The sequence below is a fragment of the Myotis nattereri genome (genome assembly GCF_964212035.1).
Source record: "Myotis nattereri genome assembly, chromosome: 4".
Taxonomy (NCBI): domain Eukaryota; kingdom Metazoa; phylum Chordata; class Mammalia; order Chiroptera; family Vespertilionidae; genus Myotis; species Myotis nattereri.
The window spans coordinates 49,796,849-49,822,163 of record NC_138079.1 but is presented as its reverse complement, the minus strand read 5'-3'; the positions used below and the strand labels follow the sequence as shown (position 1 = coordinate 49,822,163).

The following is a 25,315-nucleotide window of genomic DNA, read 5'->3' as shown; positions in this document are numbered from 1 at the left end:
TAGGAAAAAATATTTTTCTCTTATAAAACTTTCTAAAGAAGCCCAGGGATAAATTGTGTCCTCTGACATCTATGTACCTGTATAACATGATAGAATTTGCTTTTGTCTAGAACAGTGGTTCTCAACCTTGGCTGCACATTAGAATCACCTGGGAATCTTTTTTTAAAATCCTGATTTCTGGGCCTCGTCCTCCAGAAATTCTGTTTCTTTGTTACTAATGTTGTGGCCTCGTCCCCATAACAAAGAAACATAATTTCCGGAGGATGAGGCCCAGAAATCAGGATTTTAAAAAAAGATTCCCAGGTGATTCTAATGTGCAGCCAAGGTTGAGAACCACTGCTGTAGAAGATTTTGGTTGGCTGGCTCCCCAGCTGTAATGTCCCCCTTAAACCATCAGGAGCACCCAGATTTCCGTTCCTCATTTGATTGGCATTATAATGCCTGAAGTTCTTTGATCTGTTTTCTTCCTGGAAGGGATCAAGCCTGTGGTTAGAGTCAAACTCTAGTAAGGAGAGATGAGAAATTTGTTGTAGGATACATTTTTGAGTTTTTTATCAAGCTGCTTCCAAAATTGGCTCCATCCACGGACTAATCCGTTATGTAAATTCATCACCTTTCCTTTTTTTCTTAAGCCAGAGCTGGGTTTTCTGATACATGCATCCTGAAAAATCCCGTTTCTATCGATTTTGATTTTCTAAACTTACAAATATTTTCTCCAGTATAAATTATCAATTATATGAGGAGAAGGAATGGCTAGGATCTCCAGGGTCTCCTCATCCTGCTGGAGCTGGCATATTGGGTTATCAGTAATTTAAGCAGATATTGTATGACCACCTGTCAAGAATGCTTCCAAAAGAAATACTTCAGGGATGAGAGATTGAACTATGTGACCTGAAGTGTCCCTTCCACCTCTCGTCATTTTTTATGACTCTATTAATTTTAAAGGCTCCAAGAGTATTTCATGTTGCAACGTTGCCTGTGATGGCATACAAAATAAAACAAAAGTTGATGTTTTCAGTTCCTAGAGTACTCATAACCAAGTACCACAGACTGGGTGGGTTTGAACAACAGAAGTTTATGGTCTTACAGTTCTGGAGGATAAAACTCCACGAAGTGTCAGCAGGACCGTGTTCCTTCTGAAGGATCTAGGAAAGAATCTGTTCCATGCCTTTTGCTCAGCTTCTGGTTGTTGGCTGGCAATCTTGGGCTTCCTTGGCTTGTATAATTCCACAAGCCTTCTCACAAGATGTATTCTTCCTTTGTGTTCACATGGCTCGCTTCTTGTAAGAACATCAGCCGTATTGGATTAGGAGCCCACGTTACTCCAGTATAACCTAATTCTAACATAGCTGTTTACATCTATATAAACCTAACTTCCAAATAAGGTCACACTTCAAGGTGGTGGGGGTTAGGACTTCAGCACATCTTATTTTGGGGGGACACAATTCAAAACGTAACAAATGCCAACAACGAGTGTTTTCTAGGAGTTTAATTAGGGCTCCTTGTTCTAGAGAGGGGAATGGGGTAATTAAGACTCTGAGGGAGAAAGTGAAATGATTTAAGGGAAGCAAAGAAAGTACTGGTATTACCCATAAATGGAACTGGCACCTGGTGACCAAAGACCATTTTTTAACAAATAATTTTTTCTCTGTGACTGGCGCTTGCATGAAAGAAAAATAATCCCAGTGGACACTAGCTCCACAAGGCAAAAAGCCATTCATGTTAACAACACAATCTTACTGGTGAGGAGATGCTTTTATTCAGTTTTGCTCATGAATAAATTATCTCTTTAAAAAATTCATAAGAGAAAAATACCATGGTAAGTTGTTTTCACTTTTATGGGGTTATCTGTTTATCCAGATGAGGGCATTATGTAATTTTAATGAATGAATGTAACAATATATTCTTTTGTTTCATAACAAGATTAAAATTGATTCTGAACATAATACAGATCATTCTGTTGAAAGGCAAACCCCAAGGCTTTTTCTTCTTTATGGAGGTATTGTCACAGAACAAATTCACTTGTCACACCTGTTTGGAGTCAGGCATATCTTGGTTCAGATCCGGCCTTCACCAATAGAATTTTTAAGTGACACTGGGCAAGTTATTCAACTTCTCCAAACCTCACTTTTCTAAACTACAATCTCAAAAGATTGTTGTGATGATTGAATTTAGTAAACTCACGCAGGACACTTATTATCTTGCACATAGCATAATGCATTATTACAATGGGGCTAGAAGAATTTCTGTTCAGAAACATTTGAGGCAGAAACAAAGCAGAAAAAAACTAAAACAAAGTAAAATGTTAGATAAATTGTTAGTTATGTGGACTTCTTTTTGGAATTATTTTATTATATAATCACATGTAGGACTCATTGAATTTGCTGTTTCTGCCACCCAGTGTTAAATGCACACTTATATGTGACACTCAATTCACAGGGCATAGGCACCCAATAATCCAGAGAGAAACAGAAAGCTTACGCACCAGAGTAACTGGATTGACTCTACAGAGATCTAAGGAAGCAGGTGATAACTAGTCTACTATGCAATCAATGTTCTCTTCTTGTCTTCCTCCTATGACCTGACCACTTCTCATTTTCCACTAAAGGCTTCTAATTGACTATTTGCCTGTCATATGTGGTGTTTCTCAAAAATGTTTAACCTTTTTTCTTCTCTTGCTCAACATTTCCTATGAATGATCTATCTCCTCCCATGGTGTCAGTATCACCCAGGTACTGATAACCTCCAAACCTCTGTAGTAAGCCACCTGCTTCCTAGATGTTTCTAACTAGCTCTGGAAATTAATAGAACATGAGCTACAGGGATTTACCTATATTATTTACCACTATATTCAGGGTTTACCACAATTCTCTGTGTTTCCCAGGCGCAGAGTAGGGGTTCAGTGAAGATTGTTTGACTAAGTAAAATGAAAGTATATTACACAGGTACCACTGACCATTTTCCCTCTAATATGCTTCCTGCTCTTAGCTAATAAAACCAAGATCACAAGATGCCTAATCCAGAAACCTGGGAACATATTCTGTTCTTTCTTGCCTTCACTTTCCACATCCAGTCGTTCACTAATTCTGTCAATATCATGCCTTTAAAACATGTCAAATTGGTCCACCTTATATTTCTGCTCAGGCTACCAGAATCGTATGCCTCCATTACTGCATCAGCCCCTATGGCTTTCTGCTTATATCTATTGTGCATAGTACTCCCAGAGTGAATTGGAGTGAAATCCAAGCTCCTCTTTATTGTATGCACATCCCCTTGAGAAATGTTCCAGCTTCATCTCTCAACACTCCCTGCTTTCCACTCTTTTCTCTAATCACGTTAAATGGCTTCCCATGCTGTGCTTTCCTTTGCCCTTCAGTACAATAAACATACTTAGCCCTTGCCTCAGAAGGCTCCTCCTGCCAACTCCTTGTCTAACTAACTCTTTCTTAGCCTTTGATCTGAGTTTTGACATCACCCACCTTGGGAAACTAACCCTGATTTCCCTCAGCTAAGACAAGTGTCAAAGCTTCCCCCTGTTCCAGAACCCAGAGCGCTCTGATGTCATTTAGAATTTGACTCCCTGCATTGCCATTGCTTCTCTCCCCAGGAGACGCTGTAGGCATATTGCATGCCAGGACTGTGTTTCAGTCATTGATATATTTCTAGCACCTAGGACAGTATTTGGCAAATAATCAACACTTAATAAATATTTGTTGAATGAGTGTTATGTAGACACAGTGCAAAGTAGCCTTTGGCCAAAGCCATGCTTACAGTATTAGCAAATCTGTGCTATTTTCTTTTCCTTCAGAACAGTTCACTTTGATTTATCTTGAACTGTTATGCAAGCTGTAACTAAAAACGACTGTGCTTGACACTGACTACAAAAATACCACTGTGCAGACTGTGTTTTTAAAAACCAGTATTGAAGCTCAAATCATTTATAGTGGTGTCCATATTAAACGCTCTCAACCTACGTTCACTAAGTGTTGAAAGATTTTTTTTTACATCTTTCCTACAGATTTTTCTTCCAGCTGCTACCATTATCGCTTCCCTTACTTGGTCCACACACTTGCTAAATGCAAACAAATCAGACTGTGTCACAGAATCCACCTGATTCCAGGAGGACACGGGAGTCCTATGCGTCACCCACTGACTCACTCCGCATCGGCTGCTGTGAATCTAACCTGGCATTTGCAGGCACCTGAGGAGGCTGGTTTGACCCACAGAGTGCTGCCTGCTGGTTCTATACTTTAGAAAGTTTCAGATTTGAAGGCATTAGGGTAAGATAGTGCACGTCTCATTGTTGTCTCTTTCTTGTCCTTGTATGAATGTATTTTTAATTCCTGATACTTCTTCGCACTTGAGCATAGTTACTACATCAGCTGTGATCAGGCTTTCCTCTCAGATTTATTGCTTTTCTTGGTTCAAGATTTTTTCTGATATTGCAGTGAACCATAGCCCAAGTATACATTATTCAAAGAGTTGTTATTAATCTTTATAATGTATCCATTATCACCATTTACATATCTTTTACCATAAAAAAATAACAACAGAATTGTATTTAAAGTACTCTCTGAAAAACAGACTAACAATATGGATAAGGCCACAAGTAAGGAAGCCTGGTCTTAACAGACTGAATTGTGTCCCCCTGCAAATGCACATGTTGAAGCTCTGACACAGCGGTTCTCAACCTGTGGGTCGCGACCCCTTTTGCGGTCGAACAACCCTTTCACAGGGGTCGCCTAAGACCATCCTGCATATCAGATATTTACATTACGATTCAGAACAGTAGCAACATTACAGTTATGAAATAGCAACAAAAATAACTTTATGGTTGGGTCACAACATGAGGAGCTGTATTTAAAGGGCCAGAAAGTTGAGAACCACTGGTTTAACACATGTGACTATATTAGGAGATAAGAAATTTAAAGAAATAATAAAGGTCAAATGAGGTTATAAGGGTGGGGCCCTAGTCAAATATGACTGGTGTCCATATAAGAAGAGACACTAGGGATGCACACACACCAAGAAAAGTCCATGTGAAGATCCAGCTAAATGGCAGCCATCTGCAAGCCAAGTAGGGAGGCCTCAGAAGAAACCAAACCACCAATCTCCTTGATCTTAAACTTCCAGCCTCCAGAATTGTGAGAAAATAGTTTTTTGATGTTTAAGATCCGTAGTGTGTGGTATTTTGTTACGGCAGCTCTAGTAGACCTTGGTTTTTGAACCCACCTGGGTTTTCATCTTGGCTTAAATTAACAGTGAGAACTCATGCTGACAGTGCAGGCATCTAGTTCCTGAGTTCCACTGCCTCATTTGTGAAAAGAGTGTACCTAGAAATGCCATTTCCATGGGATCCTTGTGAGATAAGTCACAAATTATGGTGATGGCGCTTCGTAACTTTTTAAAGTAGTACATGTAATTTTTAGTTCTCCTTATTGTATTGATATGTGCGAAATAGGAATTTTTATTTTTTTATTTAAATTCAGAGGTATTTTGAGTCATTTTTCAGTAATACCAAATTTTCACTTTATTTTGGGACAATGGCCAGAATAGAAAAAAAACAGCCTGTATTTTGAATCTCACAAAACAAATCCCAGCTTTACTAACGACTACCCATGAATCTTACAGCAAGTTACTTCTCAGAGTCCCAGTTTCTTTCTCCGTAAATTGGGCCTGAAAACAATTAGAGCTGATGGGATTGCAAGAATAAATGAGAACACGTGGACTCTAGCACATGTTTGCACCTGATAAAGCGTGTGCTGATAGAATGAGTGTGTCTCCCACAAGATCTGGGTCCCATTCTGCCCAGTGTGTAGGGAACTCTATCCAGACATTCTCGTGTCGCTTTCCTTTATTACCTGTGGAAAAGATAACGGCAGCAGCACAAAACTTCATCATGTGTCAGGCACCATGATAACTATTTCAACTGAATTAATTTATTTAATTCGCACAACTCCTCATTATTGTACTTTCTGTACATGTCAGAAAACTGAGGTTTATAGTAGGGTTGCCAGATTGAGGGTGGCCAAATATGATATGGGATATACTGATACTAAAGTAGTCATTGTTTATTTAAAATTCACATTTAAATAGACATACTATCTTTTTTTCTAGCAAGGTGGCTCAGAGAGGCTAAGTAACTTGCCTAAAGTTACACAGGAGCTAAGCTTAAGACCCTTGCACATGACCCATAGAGCCCCAAATCTTACCAATGGATTACTGGTTCCATATAATTTTAAAGAGAGACCATTTGGATAGGAGAAAAGAAATTAAACTGGGAATTATTCTCACTGATAACTGGAATATCTCCATAGATTGGGCTGTTTGTAAACAAGGTCAAGGCAAAGGCTTTGGGAAAATTCCTGTCTCTGAACTGAACTCAGGGCCTTACTTTGTTGGGCAATCTGCTTTGACATCAGGAGCAGAACAAAGTTTAAAAGCAAGGTTTCTTTTTGCAGAGTTGTTAAAAAGATTTCTCTCTTTTTTTTCTCTTGCATTGGAAAACATTTTCCTGAATTGCAAATAATGCTACAGCTGAATTAGATGCCAGCCAGTTAGAAAATTCTATTAAGAGTGCTTCTTTGTAGAAGATGGTACTCTCTGACCGCTCTGCCAGTGAGCTGCAGTGAACTGAAGCTGGAGCTCTGCCCAGGTGCGGGCTGGTAATGAACTATCTAATCTGGCTGCTTTGGCCCTTAAGAAGCAGGAGACCTTGTGCCTCATAATAACCTAGAGGTCTGTTAATTATGCCAATTATGAGGTGTGCGTATCACTTACACCTCACTGTTCCACCAAGGAATGTAGCCAAAGAGTAGGCAGAAACGAACATTTTGTAGGAGGAAAATATTGAATTTAAATGATTTTTTCCTATCACATAGGTTTTGTATTGATTGATTGATTGATTGAAGACCAGGGGGGAGGTTTGACAAATATAACCAACTGCCTGCTGAGCATAGTCATATTTATATAAATGAAAGAGAACAAGGGGAGAGCTAAATAAAGCTTAAAAGAAAACATAAATAAAGACAGTATGTAGTTGAGATGTCGAAGCCCAAAGTGGAATTGAAAACCATCAGTAATTGATTCTTGGGATGATTGAACATCATGGATTTAAAAAAAAAACTTAAAGAAATGTTTAACTTTTAACTTTAGAGGTAAAAGTATTGATTGATGTCAAGCAACTTAATTTTAAATATACTTAGTACTGCTGATATGGTCCCCAACACTATAGATTGTGCTTCTAAAGTTTTGTTTGTTTGTTTTACTTAATTGTTTAGATTTGGAATATGTTTTACTATGGAAACAAAATTAGAAATTATAATGACTTTTCCAGTTTTGCCCCCAAACACCTCCTCAATCATTACTATTGCCTGAACTGCTTTACTGACCCAAGAAAAGAGAGCTGTTTTGTGTTCAGTATGGCCATCCATAAGCATCCTTGTCCTCTTCATGGCTGTCCTCTCAGGGGCAGCTGGCATCATTTAGCTGTTCTTGCCTAACTGCTTACACTGAAATAGGAGGCCCCAGGATCTGGCCCTTCTGAGCTCTTCAGCCTCATCTTGTGCCTTTTCCTGCTTTGCTTCCTTGGGCTCATTTGCCTTTTAATGATTGTCATTACCATCAGGTTTTACCTGCTTCAGGGCATTTGCACCGGTTGTCTTCTCTCTTTGCTTCCTTGCTATTCACATTTCTTTCTTTCCTCATTGTGCTGCAGAAAATAATACAAAGGGAGCCTCCTTCAGAAGGAGGTGGAGCTGCCGTCCCAGAGGAACTGCCTTGTGTGTCTCCCTTCTCAAACCTTTGGACTGTTAAAACAGAACAAAATAGCCTTTGGACTGGGCCTAAAGCAGTGGCTTTGAGAGTGCTTTATTACAGCTGGGGCAGTGAAATAAGGAAGGTGTAGGATAGAAGCAGCAGGAGATAGCCCAGGCAGGGATGCTGGGGGCTCACTGGAAAGTCAGAGAAAAGGGGGCCTTGGAGACAGGTTCAGGGGGTTAGCCCAGCATGAGTTGCCATTGCTCCCCTGATTGCAAGTCTCCTGAGGACTCTAAGCATTTAGGAGAAAGAAAATTCAATCAGAAAGGAGATTCAAGTGGGCGTGCCCTAATGAAGGCGTGCACTGGCTTCTTTGTCTTGAGAGGTTTCATCTTCTTTCCAAAGGTGGGGAGTTTAGGAGAGGTCTCAAGGGAGATTGCAATAGAACATTCATCAGCCTTTCTAGGGGTGCCCTTTCAGGGTCCTGGTCTGCACTGATTGGTCAGCACCAGGTCTGCACTGATTGGTTAGCACGAGGGCAGGGGCTTATTAGCCACTGCAGCTGGTCCTGGTTTGCCTGCGTGGTTTGGCTGCTCTTCTGGGCCTGGAGCTGAAATACAACTGAGGCCTGGATGTCATCTCTAGGGAGAAAAGGTAAGTGGAGGGTCTGAACCACATGACCAGTGATGTGCCAGTGATATGCCAGGGGAGGAAAGCCACCCTGGGGGCAAAGTCTCGCACCAGTTTTGCCTGGCGTTAGGCACCTAGGGCTTTCTGCCCTGGTGACCTTCTGTTTCTGGCTGTAAATTGCTGGGCTAGTTTGTCCAGCTATCTGTCTCAGTTTTCCCATCCCACTTGCCATTTAATTTTTCTAGCTTCTTATTATCCTGCCTCTGAATTGGAGATTAAGAAAAGTTAACAAATTCCAGAGTTGTTAAAAAAGTTAAATCAGAAGTTCTCAAACTTCAGCATGTATTACAGATTGCTGGGCCTTAAAGTCAGTTTCTAATTTAGAAGGTCTAGTGAGTCCTGAGAATTTACATTTCTAACAAGTTTCCAGATGATGTTCATGCTGCTGGCCAGGAGACTCCACGTTAAGAACCACTATTTTAAATTCACAGGGTTTACAATAGATTGAATGTTGGAAATGAAGGCAAGAGTAAAAATAATGACTTTGAGATTTCTGGCTTGAACCATGTTGGTGTTATTTACTGGGACGGGGGAACTGAAATTTTAGAGGAGGCATTCATGAATCCTTGATTTACCTGATGAGTTTGACATTCATTTAAGACCCACAAGAGAAAATGTTGATAGAGTGATGGATATATGAGCCTGAAATTTAGAAGAGTGCTCTGAAATAAACATTTTAATTTTAGAATCCTCAATATATTGAGGGCAATTAATATTGTAGAAGGGGACAAGTTTGCTGAATGGAAGCAAGGGAATTTAGGACCCAGTCTGAGGAATTAGTTCACAAAGGAAATTGAAAAAGTATTGAAAAAGTATAAGGAAAACAAGAACAGTGAAAGGTCCCAGAATCAAAGCAAAGGGAACACCCATGGTTCCTCATGTATGCATATGAACTTCATTGTCTAGGTCAGTGGTCGGCAAACTGCAGCTTGCAAGCCACATGCGGCTCTTTGGCCCCTTGAGTGTGGCTCTTCCTAAGCCTTAGGAGTACCCTAATTAAGTTAATAACAATGTACCTACCTATATAGTTTAAGTTATTTTTTATGGTATTTTTTTAAAATTAAATCTTTATTGTTCAGATTATTACAGTTTTTCCTCTTTTTTCCCACCCATAGCTCCCCTCCACCCCGTTCCCACCCCACCCTCTGCCCTTATTCTCCCCTCTGACTGTCCTCATCCATAGGTGTACGATTTTTGTCCAGTCTCTTTCCCCACCCCCCACACCTCTTCCCCCGACCCCGAGAATAGTCAGTCCACTCCCTTTCTATGCCCCTGATTCTATTATATTCACCAGTTTATTCTGTTCATCAGATTATTTATTCACTTGATTTTTAGATTCACTTGTTGATAGATGTGTATTTGTTGTTCATAATTTGTATCTTTACCTTTTTCTTCTTCTTCCTCTTCTTAAAGGAGACCTTTCAGCATTTCATATAATCCTGGTTTGGTGGTGGTGAACTCCTTTAGCTTTTTCTTATCTGTGAAGCTCTTTATCTGACCTTCAATTCTGAATGATAGCTTTGCTGGGTAAAGTAATCTAGGTTGTAGGTTCTTGGTATTCATCACTTTGAATATTTCTTGCCACTCTCTTCTGGCCTGCAAAGTTTCTGTTGAGAAATCAGCTGACAATCGTATGGGTACTCCCTTGTAGGTACCCATACCTGCTTTTAAGATTCTCTCTTTGTCTTTTGCTCTTGGCATTTTAATTATGATGTGTCTTGGTGTGGTCCTCTTTGGATTCCTTTTGTTTGGAGTTTTCTGCACTTTCTGGACTTATAAGTCTATTTCTTTCACCAGGTAAGGTAAGTTTTCTGTCATTATTTGTTCAAATAGGTTTTCAATACCTTGCTCTCTCTTCTTCTGGCACCCCCATAATTCGGATGTTGGTATGCTAGAAGTTGTCCCAGAGGTTCCTTACACTATCTTCATATTTTTGGATTCTTTTTTCTTTTTGTTTTTCCGGTTGGGTGTTTTTTGCTTCTTCGTATTTCAAATTTTTGACTTGATTCTTATGTTCCTCTAGTCTATTGTTGGAACTCTGTTTAATATTCTTTATTTTAGTCAGTGTATGCTTAATTTCTAGTTGGTCCCTTTTCATATCCTTGAGGGTCTCACTAAATTTATCGGCGGTTTCTAGAAAATTATTGAAAAACCTTATAAGTGTGGTTTTGAACTCTATAGCCAGTAGTTTGCTTTCCTTCATTTCTGTCATTTGTGACCTGTTTCTTTGTCTCTGAATTTTGTCTGCTTCCCTGTGTTGATAGAGTGGCTTTCTGTGTTAGGTGTCCTATAGGGCCCAGTGGCTCAGCCTCCCCAATTACCTGAGGTGGACACCCAATTACCTTGGTTCACCCCTTTGTGGGCTTTGTGAACAGTCTGTTGTAGTTAAGCCTTGATTGTTGTAGGTATCACTGGGAGGAATTGACCTCCAGGCCAATTGGCTGTGAGAATCAGCTGTGTCTACAGTGGGAGAACATCTGTGTTGGAGACACCCTTCTGGGGCAAGACTTGCTTCAGTGGGGCTTTGGTGCTGACTGAGTCTTCCCCTTGAGTGTGTCCCTTGTGGATCTGAGGAGTTGTAATCTGGAAGGTCCCCCTCTGACCACTGGGTACGCTGGCTCTAGGATCTCTAAGGAGGTGCTAATCTAGCCTCTGCTTGAGGCTACACAGCAGGAGCTATGGAGAGATCTGCAGATTCCTCTTCTTTGTTTGGGATTTGGAGGTGCCCAGATGAGGCCCAGCTGTGAAGCAATGCAAGCTGTTGTGGGGCCTTGGGCCTTCTTTTGGAAGTTCTGGGTCTCTCTGACCCAGCTGCAGTTTGTTAGGTAATTTTCAGATTGCAAAGGGCCAGGCCTTTCATATGCAAAAGCCTCTGCGCACAGCTTGGGTGTGGTGGGGTCTCAGGGAATCAACAGGGTGGAGCAAACAGCTATGGCTGATCCTCAGTCCTACCCTAAGAGGCCCCACATCTCAGTGTCCCGGTAATCGCAGCAAGCACCTCTAAGAGAAAGCTGCCCTGGAGTTCTGATGGATGCCAGACAGTCCAGTTTCTCCCCGTTTGAGTCTGGGTCCCCAGAGAATCGCCCAGAACTGGAGTTCAGAGCAGTCAGGAGCTTGAGACTCCCTCCGATTACAAAAGACAGTAGCATCCTCAGTTGCCAGCCCTTTCCACGTGCGCCTTGGTACCTCTGCACTTTACTTCCGCACCTCCTCTGAGTCTCAGTGTGCTTTTCTCTTTCCTTCTAGTTGTAGAATTTCACTCAGCCAGCCTTCCTGTGGTTCTGGATGATGCCCGTTTTGTCTTTTAGTTGTATTTTTGAAGTGGTTGTGTGAGGAAGCAATTTCCGGTGTTTACCTATGCCGCCATCTTGGTTTTTAAGAAATTTCAGTTGTTGTACTGTTGATATTTGACTCTGTTGACTAATGAGTTTGTTGACCACTGCCAACTCTAGGTGGTTCTGACGGTGCCATGTTAAAAAGCAGATTCCATTCACTTCACCTTACTTGAATTTTTATTACATTTCACTTCAATAGTTATTTTCCTACACATCTATCCCTCTGCACACACAGTATTTGTCCCCAATTACACTTGGCAAACATTTTCAGTAGTTCTTTGTCTTTTTTCTGATTTCAAGGTAAGCTCAATTTCAAAACAACAGCTATTTCCTTTTTCTGAGTGTCTGGAGCAGATTATTCTGGGATATTACATGGAAACCCCCCCTGATCATTTCTGGTTTATCTTTGACTCCAAGGACAATTGAATCCAGGATCTCAAATGCCATGAGCTTTCTCCCTGTCTCTATGTGCATCTGTTTCTGTCTGTCCATGTATCTCTCCAAGTTCACATGAAGAAGAATCAAGATCCTTGGCAGTTTGGGGCTGACTTCTTTATGGCATCACAACAAAAGAGAAAGATGAAGGAGAACTTCTCTTCTCCATTACAAATAAATATTGAGGATTGCTGGTGATTGGTTAAGTTTCAGTCATACAACATTTCCTATACCAATCACTTTCACTGGGAGCATGAACTACTCCAGTTAACTTAGCTGATGTCATGTTTCCAACTCCACAAGGGCAGAGTGATCCTGCAAGCCTTTCTAGAAATCCATGTTTAGGTTGAGGAGGCATAGTTCCCCAAAGAAAGAGGATTACTGTTACCAGGGGGAGACATAAATTCAGGAAAAATAAAGCAGATACCCACCTTAAACTTGTTACTTTTATTTCTCATTACTGACCTTGTGGTAAGTAATAATGCTCACTTCAGTTTGTAGTTTCATACATATTTGAGTTGGTTTAATATGTGAATCCTATAGTAGGTTCTAGGAGGACAGACATTGCATCTTCTTTGGTCTGTTTCCCCTGGTCCTGGCAGGGTGACTAACAGAGTAGGTCCTTGATACATATAAATCTAATGAATTAATTAATAAAATCCCCACAAATATTTTATCTGTAAATAAGTGCCCTGTCCTGGTATCTTTCCTCTCCATCTAGTTTTATAGCATATTTTATTTACATATATTCAGGCTTATTATTTGAGGATTAACTAAGGGTCTCAAAATCTGCTTCACAGGACTTCAGGAGATCTAGGGCAGAGGTCAACAAAGTGTTTCTGAAAGGACAAGATGGTAAATATGTTAGGCTTTACAGACATTGTGGTCTGAAGTACAACTACTCAACAACTTTATATCATGGGAACAACCACAGACAATTTGTAAATGTTGGTATGGCTATGTTCCAATAATACTTACTTATTAATACTTATTTATTAAAAGTGCTTCTTTATGTGAAAAGATAAAAGGATTTGTCCTGAGGTTTATTTGACCTCTGACTATCAGCATAACTTTCTGCTGGTTACCATCGGAACAGCTCTGAGTTCACCAATGTATACACAGCTTAGGCAGCTAATATTATGAATCTGGTTTTAGTGATATCATTATTTTCTTCTTCTCATAATCCTTAACAGATAGCTTTCTGATCCTTTCATTAAGTTTAGTAAAATGGGAAGTGACTCTATATGAGAATGTTATACCTGGAGTGAATAGGAATTAAATATAATTCAGTGTTTTTGAATGACCAGTAAATGAAGAAAAAAGAATGTCTCTGGTTTTGAGTTATATTTTCACTGTATAATCACATTAGTACTAAATAAGAATGTATTAACATACATTTTATAGCGCAAACAAGATTGAGACATGAAGTTCACCATTACACATTTTATTTAGAAAATCAAGTTTAAAAGAGTGCCTTCGATACCTTAAGGTCCAGTTTTAATTTGATTGAGGTAAGAGAAAGAAAAATAGGAGTAAGACTCAGAAAGAAGGAAAAGGAGTGAATTAAACATCCCTCAGGCACTGTGTGATAATATTCCATTGGAATAACTCAAATGCTAGTGGTGCTGGCAGTGATATAATTTCTGAGGGAACTCATGCTGATGGTCAATTTTAATACAGAATTCAGAATAATATGATGGCATGGGGAGTTTCCACCTCTGATTATGTCACACCCTGGGGTTGTTCTTCTTAACCCAATGGAGAAAAACAGATGCCTGTGGTCCAGGATCATGGCTCTGGAGAGCTTTTAATCATAGGTATGAAAATAGATTGATGTCTGAGTAAATACCTGCAACCATCCAAGAGTCTCCTTGCTAACTTCACTGTGAACTGATGAATAAGCATGGCATACAAACATTTCAAATAGTTCAGAAAGAAAGAAGATTCTCAAATTATTCCATTTTTAAAATTCAATAGCATATTTAGCCACTAGAGTCATTGCTAATCCAAATTTGAGAGAAAGAAAACAGACTACTTAAAACTTAACTTTTCTTTGCATTGAGAATTTTAAAGTCTTTATTTTTTTAAAAATATATTTTATTGATTTTTTTACAGAGAGGAAGGTAGAGGGATAGAGAGTTAGAAACATTGATCAGCTGCCTCCTGCACACTCCCTACTGGGTATGTGCCCGCAACCAAGGTACATGCCCTTGGCCAGAATCAAACCTGGGACCATTTAGTCCGCAGGCTGATGCTCTATCCACTGAGCCAAACTGGTTAGGGCAAGTCTTTAGATTTATAAAATTTTAAAAGGTAGAAGGGCAATTCCTTCAAAGACAAGAATCTCTCTGCATTCCTGACAAATGATGTCTATCTTCCGGTAGAAAAATGCTATAATAATGCTAATTTTATATCTTTCTCACTTTTAGAAATTTCCCCTTTGTTCTTGTCCTAAATCTACTTGTCCATAGGGTCCATTGGTTGCTTTTACCACCTCTACTCCCAAGCAATATGCAAGGCCCTATCTCTCTCCTACGTGAGAACTCATAAGTTAATTGAAGAGAGATATAGTAGTGCCCCCATATCTGTAGTTTCACTCTGAGGTTTCAGTAATCTGTGGGCAACTATATTAAGTAAAATATTAAGTAAAAAATTGCAGGAATAAACAATTCATAAGTTTTAAATTGCTCACTGTACTGAGGCCCTCCTGCTCAGATGTGAATTACCCCCAGTGTCTCCATTAGTCACTTAGCAGTCATCCTAGTCATCAAATCTACTGTTGCAAACAACAGTGCTTGTGTTCAAGTAACTTATTTTACTTATTAATGGCCCCAAAGTGCAAGAGTCCTGACACTGACAATTCAGATATGCAAAGTGCTTCGTTAAGTGAAAAGGTAAAAGTTTTTAACTTAATCAGGAAAGAAAGAAAAATCATATGCAGTGATTGCCAAGACCTATGGTAAGAATGAATCACCTATCTGTGAAATTGTGATGAAGAAAAAAGAAAGTTGTTGTAGATTTTATCTTCCTTCTGCCCAATTGTCAGGTCAGTAGTAACCTAGCTCTCAGTCACAGTGCTACATCATTTACCTCACTTCCTCTCATCACGTAGGCATTGTACCTGCTCATATCATCACAAGAAGAAAGGTGAATACCGTACAGTAAGATATTTTGAGAGAGACTACATTGACATAGCTTTTATTACAGTATATTATTAAAATTTGTTCTATTTTATTACTAGTCATTGTTGTTAATTTCTTACTGTGCCTAGTTTATAAATTAAAAAGTGGTCGGTACTATCTGTGGTTTCAGACATCCCTTGGGGGTCTTGGAACGTATAACCCATGGACAAGGGGGAAACTATTGTAAATATAATTTCTATGATTCCAGATAAAACGGTTCCATTTTACCTCCCTGTTCTTCATATTAGGTGATTTACAGTCCTTTCACTTACCAGGTCCTTTACATAAGATTCTGCTTAATGTGAGAGCCTCAAATCGGGACTAAATTCTTCCATTGGAGTCTGATCTGTGAGACACAAACAGTGGTTTTCTCTGATCAGACCATCTTTTCATAAATAACTGTCTGGCTCACTAAAATGCCAACTCTTCAGGGGATGAAGGTCTATAATGATATCATTGTTACTAATATTTTTAAAATTACTTATCTATATGTGTATCAGTTGTATAGGATCAAATGAATTATATCATCCAGTTCATAGTATCTATCATCATTGTTCCATGCAAGTGTGTATTGTTGTGTTGTCTGGATGCATTTTAATTTTAATATATAGTATTGTGTGTGTGTGTGTGTGTGTGTGTGTGTTGTGTTTTGTTTTTTCTTACTCAGTACTATTTTTTAAACGTCTGTGCCTAGGTGGATATTTAGTCTGTTGCTTCTAGCTGCTTCATAGAACTTTGGGGTGTGCATTTATCTGAACTAAGATGCCTGTTCTCTCAGTGATGGATATGCTGACTGTCTGTGACACCCTGACAAAGAATATAATAGTTGATAAGCTTCTTCAACACTGTGTAAAGGATTTGGGGATTACTGGACCCTGGTGTGTAAATATATCAAATTTGATTCAGTAATGCCAGGTTACTCTTCAAAAGGGCTACCAAAGTCTGCCTTCTGCATGAGGGTCTCCATAATTTCACATCCTCACCAACTTATGGTGTTTTCCAGGTTTCTAAATTTTGCCAGTTTAAGAAGATAGGTTGTTGAAATCATATTGTTGTTTTGGTTTTCATTTTCTAGTTACTAATGAATTTGAGCATCATTCTTTGTTTGTGTTTTTAAAATTTCCTATTCTGTAAACTGCGTATTATTTACTTTGTATTTATTTTTCCATTGGAATTTTTAACTTTTTCTTGTTGATTTCAATACTTATCATTTTTAAACACTGCAAATATCTTTCCTCAATGTATCATATGCCTTTTATTTTTGCCCATTCATAATTATTTGGCATATAATTAGTTTTGTTTAAAATGTTTCCTTTTTGCCCATCTCACAATGATATTTTCTTACATTTTTATCCCATTAATTTGATAGGCTTTTAATCTATTTGAGTCTAACTTTGTATACAGTGTTTTGAGCGAGTTTTATTTGCTCCACAAAATGAGCTGCTATGCCCCACTCCATTTAAAAGCAAATTATCCTTTCCCTATTGGGTTAAATCTATATTAAGCCCAGATATATATTTGTTTATATCTGAATGTTATTTTTTTAAAATTTATCTTTGTTGAAAGTATTACAGATGTCCCCCCTTTTTTTCCCATTGATCCCCTCCACCCCACCCCAGGCCCTTCCCACAGCAGGCCTACTGCACTATTGTCTGTGTCCATGGGTTATGCTTATATGCATATGAATATCTTTGGTTAATCTCTTCTCCTCTCCTTTACCCCTCCCCGTCTCCTTTGCTCTGATATTTGTCAGTCTGTTCCATGCTTCTATGTCTCTGGATCTATTTTGTACATCAGTTTATTTTGTTCTTTAGATTCCACATGTAAGTGAGATCATGTGATACTTGTCTTTCTCTTACTGACTTATTTCACTTAGCATAATACTCTCCACATCCTTCCATGCTATCTCAAAGGGTGAGAGATCCTTCTTTTTTATAGCTGCATAGTATTCCACTGTATACATGCACCATAGTTTTTTTATCCATTCATCTATTGATGGGCCTTTGGGCTGTTTTCAAATCTTAGCTATTGTAAATAGCACTGCTATGAACATAGGGTGCATATATTCTTTCTGATTGGTATTTCAGGATTCCTAGAATATATTCCTAGAAGTGTGATCACTGGGCCAAATGGCAGTTCCATTTTTAATTTTTTGAGGAAACTCCATACTGTTTTCCACAGTGACTGCATGAGTCTGCATTCCCACCAGCAGGGTCCCTTTTCTCCACATCCTAGTCAACACTTATCATTTGTTGATTATAACCATTCTGGCAGGTGCAAGGTGGTACCTCATTGTTTTAATTTGCATCTCTTTGATGATTAGTGACTTTGAGCATTTTTTCATACGTCATCTCTGAATATTCTTTTGATCCATTTATCTATTTTTGTGCTACTGCATGACTTTTATTCCATGACCTTGTAGTTTATCTTTATATTGGTTGGGAGAGTCTCTTCATTATTTTCTCTTATTTGTCTAAGAGGTATTTGTGGTCTTGATTTTCTATGTAAATATTAAATGTATTTATCAAAACATCTAGCTGAAAATAAGAGTGAATTCATACATTAATTAGAGAAAACTGACACTTTTATTAAAGTGAGTTGTCCTAGTTAAGAAAGTAAAATTTCCATTTATTCAGACCATGTTTATGTCCTTGATTTTAAAGTTTCCTTCAAATTGTTATTAAATACTACTTTTAATCTAATTTCTAGAAAGATGTATTCAAAACTATACTAGTACTTCTTAATCAGTGATGTTTTTCCTTTTGGTTGCATTTCACAAATTTTGGCATGTGCTCTTACTATTATCATTTAATTAAAAATAGCACAGTACCTCATGCCTGAATGAAGCTTATCTGAGGAAGGCACATCACAGCCTTCCTGTACGTGGGGAAGCTAGATAGCACTTTAGCATTTGGGGGCCATTTTAAGCAGCAAAGTCCCCAACAAAAAGCACAAATATTTGAAAACTGTGGCACTAAATAGACCACAAAATGAATGGTTATTTACAATATGAACTGAAAAGAGAAGGCAGAGCATCGCCTGCTTGGACCTCAGCCCATTAGGAGACTCAAAGTTTTAATCACTCTACACATGATTGCAAATGACCAAATATGCTACCAGTATTGATTTGGGGGGTTAAGTATTGATTTGGGGATTACAAATACATTTTAGCAAGAGGGAAAATTGCAAATAATAAATCCATGAATGAATAATGAGGATTGACTGTAGAAATTGTCTATAGAAATATATACCTCTCTCTTTCTCCTGCCTATGTTCCCCTCTGCCCCCCAACTCCTGACATATCCCCAACTCTGGAATTATAATTCTTTCTCAGACCTATAATTTCCCTACATATGTTTTTTGGGGTTGTTTTTTCTTTGTGGGGGATGGTGGGGTAAGCCAACAGACCATGTTAGTTGTCTTGACTAGTATATAAATTAAGTCAGCAAGTAAAGTCATCAAGACAGATTACCTACTAGTTGTGGAGGTTTTAGGTTAAGGGCTTGGCAGCTGCAGTATAGCACAGGGAAGATAGGCCTGGAATTAGATTACATCACATTAGCAACTAAGCTGAGGAGGCAGTAATGATGGGGAGGAAAGAGGAGAGAAGCTAGACAACTTGGTATAGTCTGTGAACAGAAATCAGAACTGCACAGAGGGAGGAATCATAAACTACTTCCATGACCTCAAATAGCACCTGGCATTACTCCTGAGGGTGTGGGTGCGGGTGGAAAGCTGAGTTTTATCCGCACTTACTTCCAACCCTGTGTGTGCCTGTGGCTTTCCTTTCCATTTTATTTCTTCAGTGCCCCACAGCGGTTGGTGATTATTGTTATTTTGAATTATTTTTATCTAGTGTCAGTGACACAGTTTCTTTCTCCAGTTCAATTTAACTCAGTCTAATTCTACCAAGAACACATGGTTCTCAAAAGAGGGCTGATAGCCCTGTCAGGGAATCCTAGTTCCTGACCTGGGACCAGATAATCTCTACACAGTACTCCTGTCGTTTACCAGAATGCTTTTGCCTACTGAATTATCGGTATTCTATTTCATTGAAAACAAAAATAAGGGAGGTCGGGTGGGTAGAGGGGGACTAAAGTGGGGGGGGGATAGGGACATCTGTAATAGTGTCAACAATCAAAATGAGAAAAAACACAAATACAAATGTATCCACTTACAATGTTATATTTTAGTCTACTTTCCCCTTAAGGTCGCTATTAGCAAACTTAATTATTTTTGATGACTAGGAACAAGCATAAATTTATATATTACTATAATACTCACTCATGGATAGAACAATATTTTCTATTTGGTTAGCTATTTTTTTCTTAAAAATACAGCTTTCAGCCAAGGTCACAGTTCGATTACTGGTCAGGGCACATACCTGGGTTGCAGGCTCGACCCCCCAGTGTGGGGCATGCAGGAGACAGCCAATCAATGATTCTCTCTCATCATTGATGTTTCTGTCTCTTTCTCCCTCTCCCTTCCTCTTGAAATCAATAAAAATATATTTTATAAAAAGAAACACAATACAGCCTTCACTTAGCATAACTGAAATATATTCATGGAATACATTTTCTGACTGATTGTTGTTTTATTGGAGTTGTCCCCCAGAAGTATTGCCAGCAAAATACTACTGTTTTAAAAAGCTGTTGTTTCTACAATGAAAAGGATTTTGGGGAATTTATTTAAGGATTTTCAAAATCAACATTAATAATTACTATTTGAAACTTGGATTCAGTTCTGGGTAGGTTCAATTTAATTCTCTCTGCCACACTGAACATCTGTCCCCCATCTCACCACCCTTTGGTCAGTTCAGTGAAACAAATTGTCTGAGGATGAAGTGGTCAGACTCTATGAGCAAGGTCATTTTTCAAATGCATCTTTAAGTGCCAGATGGAAGGACACTGATCAGAATGTTGTCTTTAAAAATAGGTAATTTGTTGCAACCACAAGTGTAGGTGGCAATGGAATGACTTGAGCCATCTTACGAGGATGAAAGGAAACTAAGCACAGAGCAGTTTTTCAGTGAAGTATTTTGGATGGAGTTGTTTGTCTGAAGAACCATTTTGCCTGAGCAATGGATACATTATGTTTCAAATTTGTGCAGGTTATGTTTTCTCTAGCATTTCTTGCTTCATTTCTGAGCCATTTTTAATACTGGTGTGAAAAAAAAAAAGTTAATTTTATTTTCGTGGCCAAAAATCTACTTTTCATCTCTGCAGAAAGTTGAGCTTTTGTGTTTATTTTTCAGTGCAAGAAATGATAATTTGAATTCTGAATTCATATAATTGGACTTAGAAAACAATTGGGTTTTGGAGCTTCTAGCAGTAGAATCCACTGGAAGGACCCAATTTCATCCAATTTGTAGCTTGATTTCATCCAGCAAGACATACTTAAGCATAAAGACCTAAAAGTGGTAGGTGTTGTATTGAAATAGCATCACACTTAGGGTGCAATGAGGCGTAAAGTAATGCTGAATGCTTTACATTCACTAACACGACATTATTCCAGCATGACACACAATTCAAAGCTTTTGCAATTACAGCTGTGACCCCAAATTAGATTTAAAACATGGATATATGTACACGCGTTTTAAAATTTCCCTTAGTTTTATCTCCTAATAGTTTAGAAATGCAAATGCCTTTGGCTTCTTAAAATAACTCTCTTCACCCTGAATATCATCCTCCCACCTCAACTGACTTTTCTTTGGACAATGACTTTTCTTTTTGGGGATGGGCAGGATTTTAGGGAATGGAGTTAGGGGCTGAGGAGCTCCTGCTTCTGTTATAGCGAAGCTCTACTATTTACCTGAAATGATTAAATTCCTCTCTCTCTCTCGTTCCATATAAATTAAAGGGAAGACTCAAAATCAGGTTTTGAAAGCTCCAATGACAGTGCCAGCTGAGCTGGTAAAAAGTCCCCCTCCCTCTCTTGTGTCAGGATTAAGTCGCAGGGGCTTCTCACTGCCTCCGGCTGTAATTCTGAGCGACATGAGCTCTGAGTGGCATTTTCACATTTTCCCTGGGCTTGGGGAGCATTTCCTTTCCCCAGAAGGCACTTTACATCACGAAGGGTCCCAGACAGGGAGGCTCTCCCCACTCTACTTGCTGATCCCCACAGTAGCGGCCACAGAAGGCCTGGATTGACATGCGCATTGTCTAAATATGCCCGACGTGTGAGCATTTCATTTGTGCCTTCTGTCCCACAGCTTCCTGCCTCCCTTAGAAGATTATATAATCACTTATCTTTTCTATTTTTAAAGCAGATTAATTTGGGAAACCGAGGAAGTAGCCGGCATAATAGCATCAGACGATCTCGGGTCTGTGAGCCAAGCAGCAACGGTTGAGACCATGAGCAGTATTCAAGGAACTTCATCCTCTGTACCTGAGCCGCCTGAAAGCTCGAGACCTGCTTCAGACGACAAACTGCAAGAACTAATTGAGGCATTGAAGGCACCTCCAGAGACACTAATGACAGTACTATACCAGATAATTGAGTTCCTCTGGAATAACGAGAAGGAGATCAAAGAGCTACGGGAGGGTGTAGATGACATTAAGCGAAGAATTAGTCAGCTGAATCTATCGTCATATGTGTCGACGCATCCTCCTGAAGGACACATAGATCTGACTCCATGCTTAGAACCCCAAGCAATTGCTCCTGCACCACCACCTCCAAAATCTCCAATGTCCAAAGAGCCCGAGCCTAACAGCGCAGAGGCAAAACCATCAGTTGTAGTTAATTACAAAAACATGAAAATGTCCACCAATAAGTTTCCTGAGGTTAGTCCAGAGGACACCATCATCCCTGGATACGCATCACTAATTCTTCAAATTACATTGAAATATTCACAATATCACGTACGGATTGCATTAGCAAGCACATACAGTGAAGTTCTACTTGCCCCCATAACTGCTTACCTCACAGTGGACTTAGAACCCACGGGGCTATTCTCAACATGCTTGTATTTTAGATGGAGTCATACAGCGTATTCTATCCTACAAGCAAAGCTCGTTGCACCACAAACACTTCCACAGCAAGGAAAGATATCATTGCCCCCGGACATTGGACGGCAAGTGTTTAAAGCACAATTCGAGATAGAGTCATATTGCCTTGATGTTGTTGAACCCGGATCACTAGTATCATCTGTGTGATGGCAAGGTACAGGACTGATCAGGTCCTTAAATCTCCTCTGCTGGGGACAGAGGTTTGCCTTGCACTTAACAACAGTCAACTGAGATCCCATCAGAAGGTGATCAGTTTGATTCCCAACCGATCACTGTTGACTTCCTCACGTGATTATTTTAAGTTCTTCCTGATTCATTTTTCTGTTCCCAGATCGCCTAACCGAGATCTCTCACCAGCATTTAGCCTGATTTGGATAGCTGTAGCAACAACCTGGAGGGCATCTAAGGATCTAATTGAAAAAGCAACCTAATCCATACCTTCCATGCTACGTGACAGGGTCTTATTGGAGACCTTAGGAAAAAAAATAATAAAGCAGATTAATTTGACTTAGTAGGAAGGAGACAAGGGAGAAAAGAAAGTTATAATGGGAGAAAGCCAATATTATTTCTTTTGAAGCAGTTTGGTTTAGAGTCATTTTAATAGGTCTGAAAAATTAGAATTGGAAAAAAAGAAAATCATTTGTGATGCTATATTCTAGTTTGGAAGGGAGCATAAATCCACGCTGGCACCGACTTCCTCGTGCTAGATAATTAGGACTGCTTTGTTCTCATGTGGGAGAAGCAGGGGAATCTTCGGTTTCTTAAATCTCTTATTATTATGAACAATATCATGAATACCAGGAATTCTCTTAGGAATGCAAGATGTTTTCAGGATGCATCCATCATGGGAGAAAAGAGTAAGCAGCATGTCTGCCCCTCACAAGGCTTCCCCTGTCCCTCTCCCACTTATTGAACATCAGGTTCACTTCTATTTATCTCCTTTCTCCATGAATCTTTTAAAGATGTTAGTCTTAAAAATTATTCTGGCTCTGGCAGTGTGGCTGAGTTGATTGGCTTATCACCTTGTGCTTCAAAAGGTTGCTGGTTAGATTCTGAGTCAGGGCACATACCCAGGTTTCAGGTTCTATTCCCAGTCCAACTCTGGTCTGGGGGTGTTTTGGAGGCAACTGATCATGTTTCTCTCTTTTTTTCTTCTCACTTCCTCTCTCTCTAACATCAATAAAAACATATTTAAAAAATTATTTTGAAAGAGTAAAATAAATGCAATCTATACCTTGGATTTTTTTGAGTCCTCACCTGGGGATATTTTTCATTGATTTTAGAGAGAGGAAGGGAGAGAGAGAAACATCAATGTGCAACATTGATCTGTTACCTCCAGTATGCACCTTGACCAGGAATTGAACCCTCAACTTAGGTATGTGCCCTGACAGGGAATCGAACCTGTAACCTTTTGGGTGTATGGGATGATATTCAACCAACTGAGCCATCCAGCTGGAGAATACATTGGGTTTTTATGCAATGTAAAGCTTATTTCAGGCTTAGTTGAGTCTTAGGAGAGTTGTTAAATTCTGAGGAGAGCTAATGCAAAAACTGCTGGAGGACTTGAGGAGGAGGTTGCTCAATGTGATGAGGCCATCTGACTGCTAATTCTTGCTTATGAAGGTAGGCCCCTCCTCTCAGAGAGGAGATTACATTTCAAAAGGATGGCTCCCAGGTTCTTGAGAGAGACACTCTTAGGTTGTAAAACTGGCAAGAAACTGAGAGGAGAGTTATGTTTCAGGAGGACAGAGAAAGAATTCATAAGTTTTCTAAGAAAATGGAGGTTCAAAGGTCTGTATTCAGGAAAATAAGGTTTGGTTAAGGTGAAGGGAACTTTAAGGCTACAGTATTGGTTAAAAAAGACCAAAACTGTAAATGCAGGGGATCTTGCAAATCTAACTTATTATATAAAATAAAAATATATGAATCTGCTCCATGAAATTGATCTATGACTTAAAGAAATTAATATGTATAAAACACTTAGAACACTTCCTGAAATATAACAAGTGGTGGAAATATTAGCTATAATTGTTGTTATTATTTCTGTTATGTGGGAAGAGAAAATAAAGGATACTAAAATATAGGGGTCCAACTTTTTTTGTAAAAAGAAAGGGTCAATTAAAGCTTTATTCAGATGTTTTAAGTCATTAGTTAGGAGTTATTTTGCATTAAAGACAGAATAATGCATTGGGGTCAATATTTACCCTTTACCTCCAACTTTCCAATGAATGAAGTCTGACTGTGCATACAGATACAAAGGTATAAAATGCAAGGCTCACTTCCTGTTTTCAAGTAGGTCAAAGAGGAATAACAGATAGAGGACAGTTACAATGCAACATTCAAAGGCATTGATAGAAATGTGCATATAGTATTTTTCTGATAGTCAGTGGGAACTGAATTGGCCTGGAATTTTCCTGAGTGGTGGGCAATGCTCTACTTAGTAGTAGAATTAGAAAATGAGAAGATCATACATTTACTGAATAATCTGCAGAAGTTTTAAGGCTGGATTCAGCCTTGGAACCCTATGTCCAACATAGAATGGTATTTTGTATATGAACATTCGATTAATTGCCTCTCTCCATCCCCATGGGGAACATGGACAAGTTTGACCAGGGGAGCTATTGGGAGGACACTTTAGCTCAGTGCAATGTTCCTCAATATACCAATGAAATTAAAAAAAAAAAAACACAGAAAAATTGTATTGTTATATTGGAAACAAACCCACAGGCACTTACAACACAAACCCTCTTAACATAAAAAATGGTGGAAAGTCTAAGGGAGTGAAGGAGTGAGAAAGGGAGTCAGAGTGGATGATATTCTATCATAGTGGTGACACTAAAATGATTCCCTCTGATCAGGCCAATTTCCAAGGACTGGCACTGAGAACATTTTCTGAATTAGAACCAAG

The 25,315-nt window shown here is 39.1% G+C and overlaps 1 protein-coding gene across 2 annotated transcripts in view; it reads left to right on the top strand.

The window, feature by feature from the left end:
- The window catches only part of CETN3 (centrin 3), a 606,464-nt gene extending 583,580 nt beyond the window's left edge, over window positions 1-22,884 (top strand). For both annotated transcript variants that reach the window (XR_013995870.1, XM_081089054.1), the window contains one exon: window positions 21,666-22,884. Coding sequence is in view for 1 of the 2 variants with exons in the window: in XM_081089054.1 (XP_080945180.1) it covers window positions 21,754-22,554 (801 nt within the window). In the remaining variant the exon portion in view is untranslated. The remainder of the gene's footprint in view (window positions 1-21,665) is intronic.
- Window positions 22,885-25,315: the final 2,431 nt, after the last annotated feature.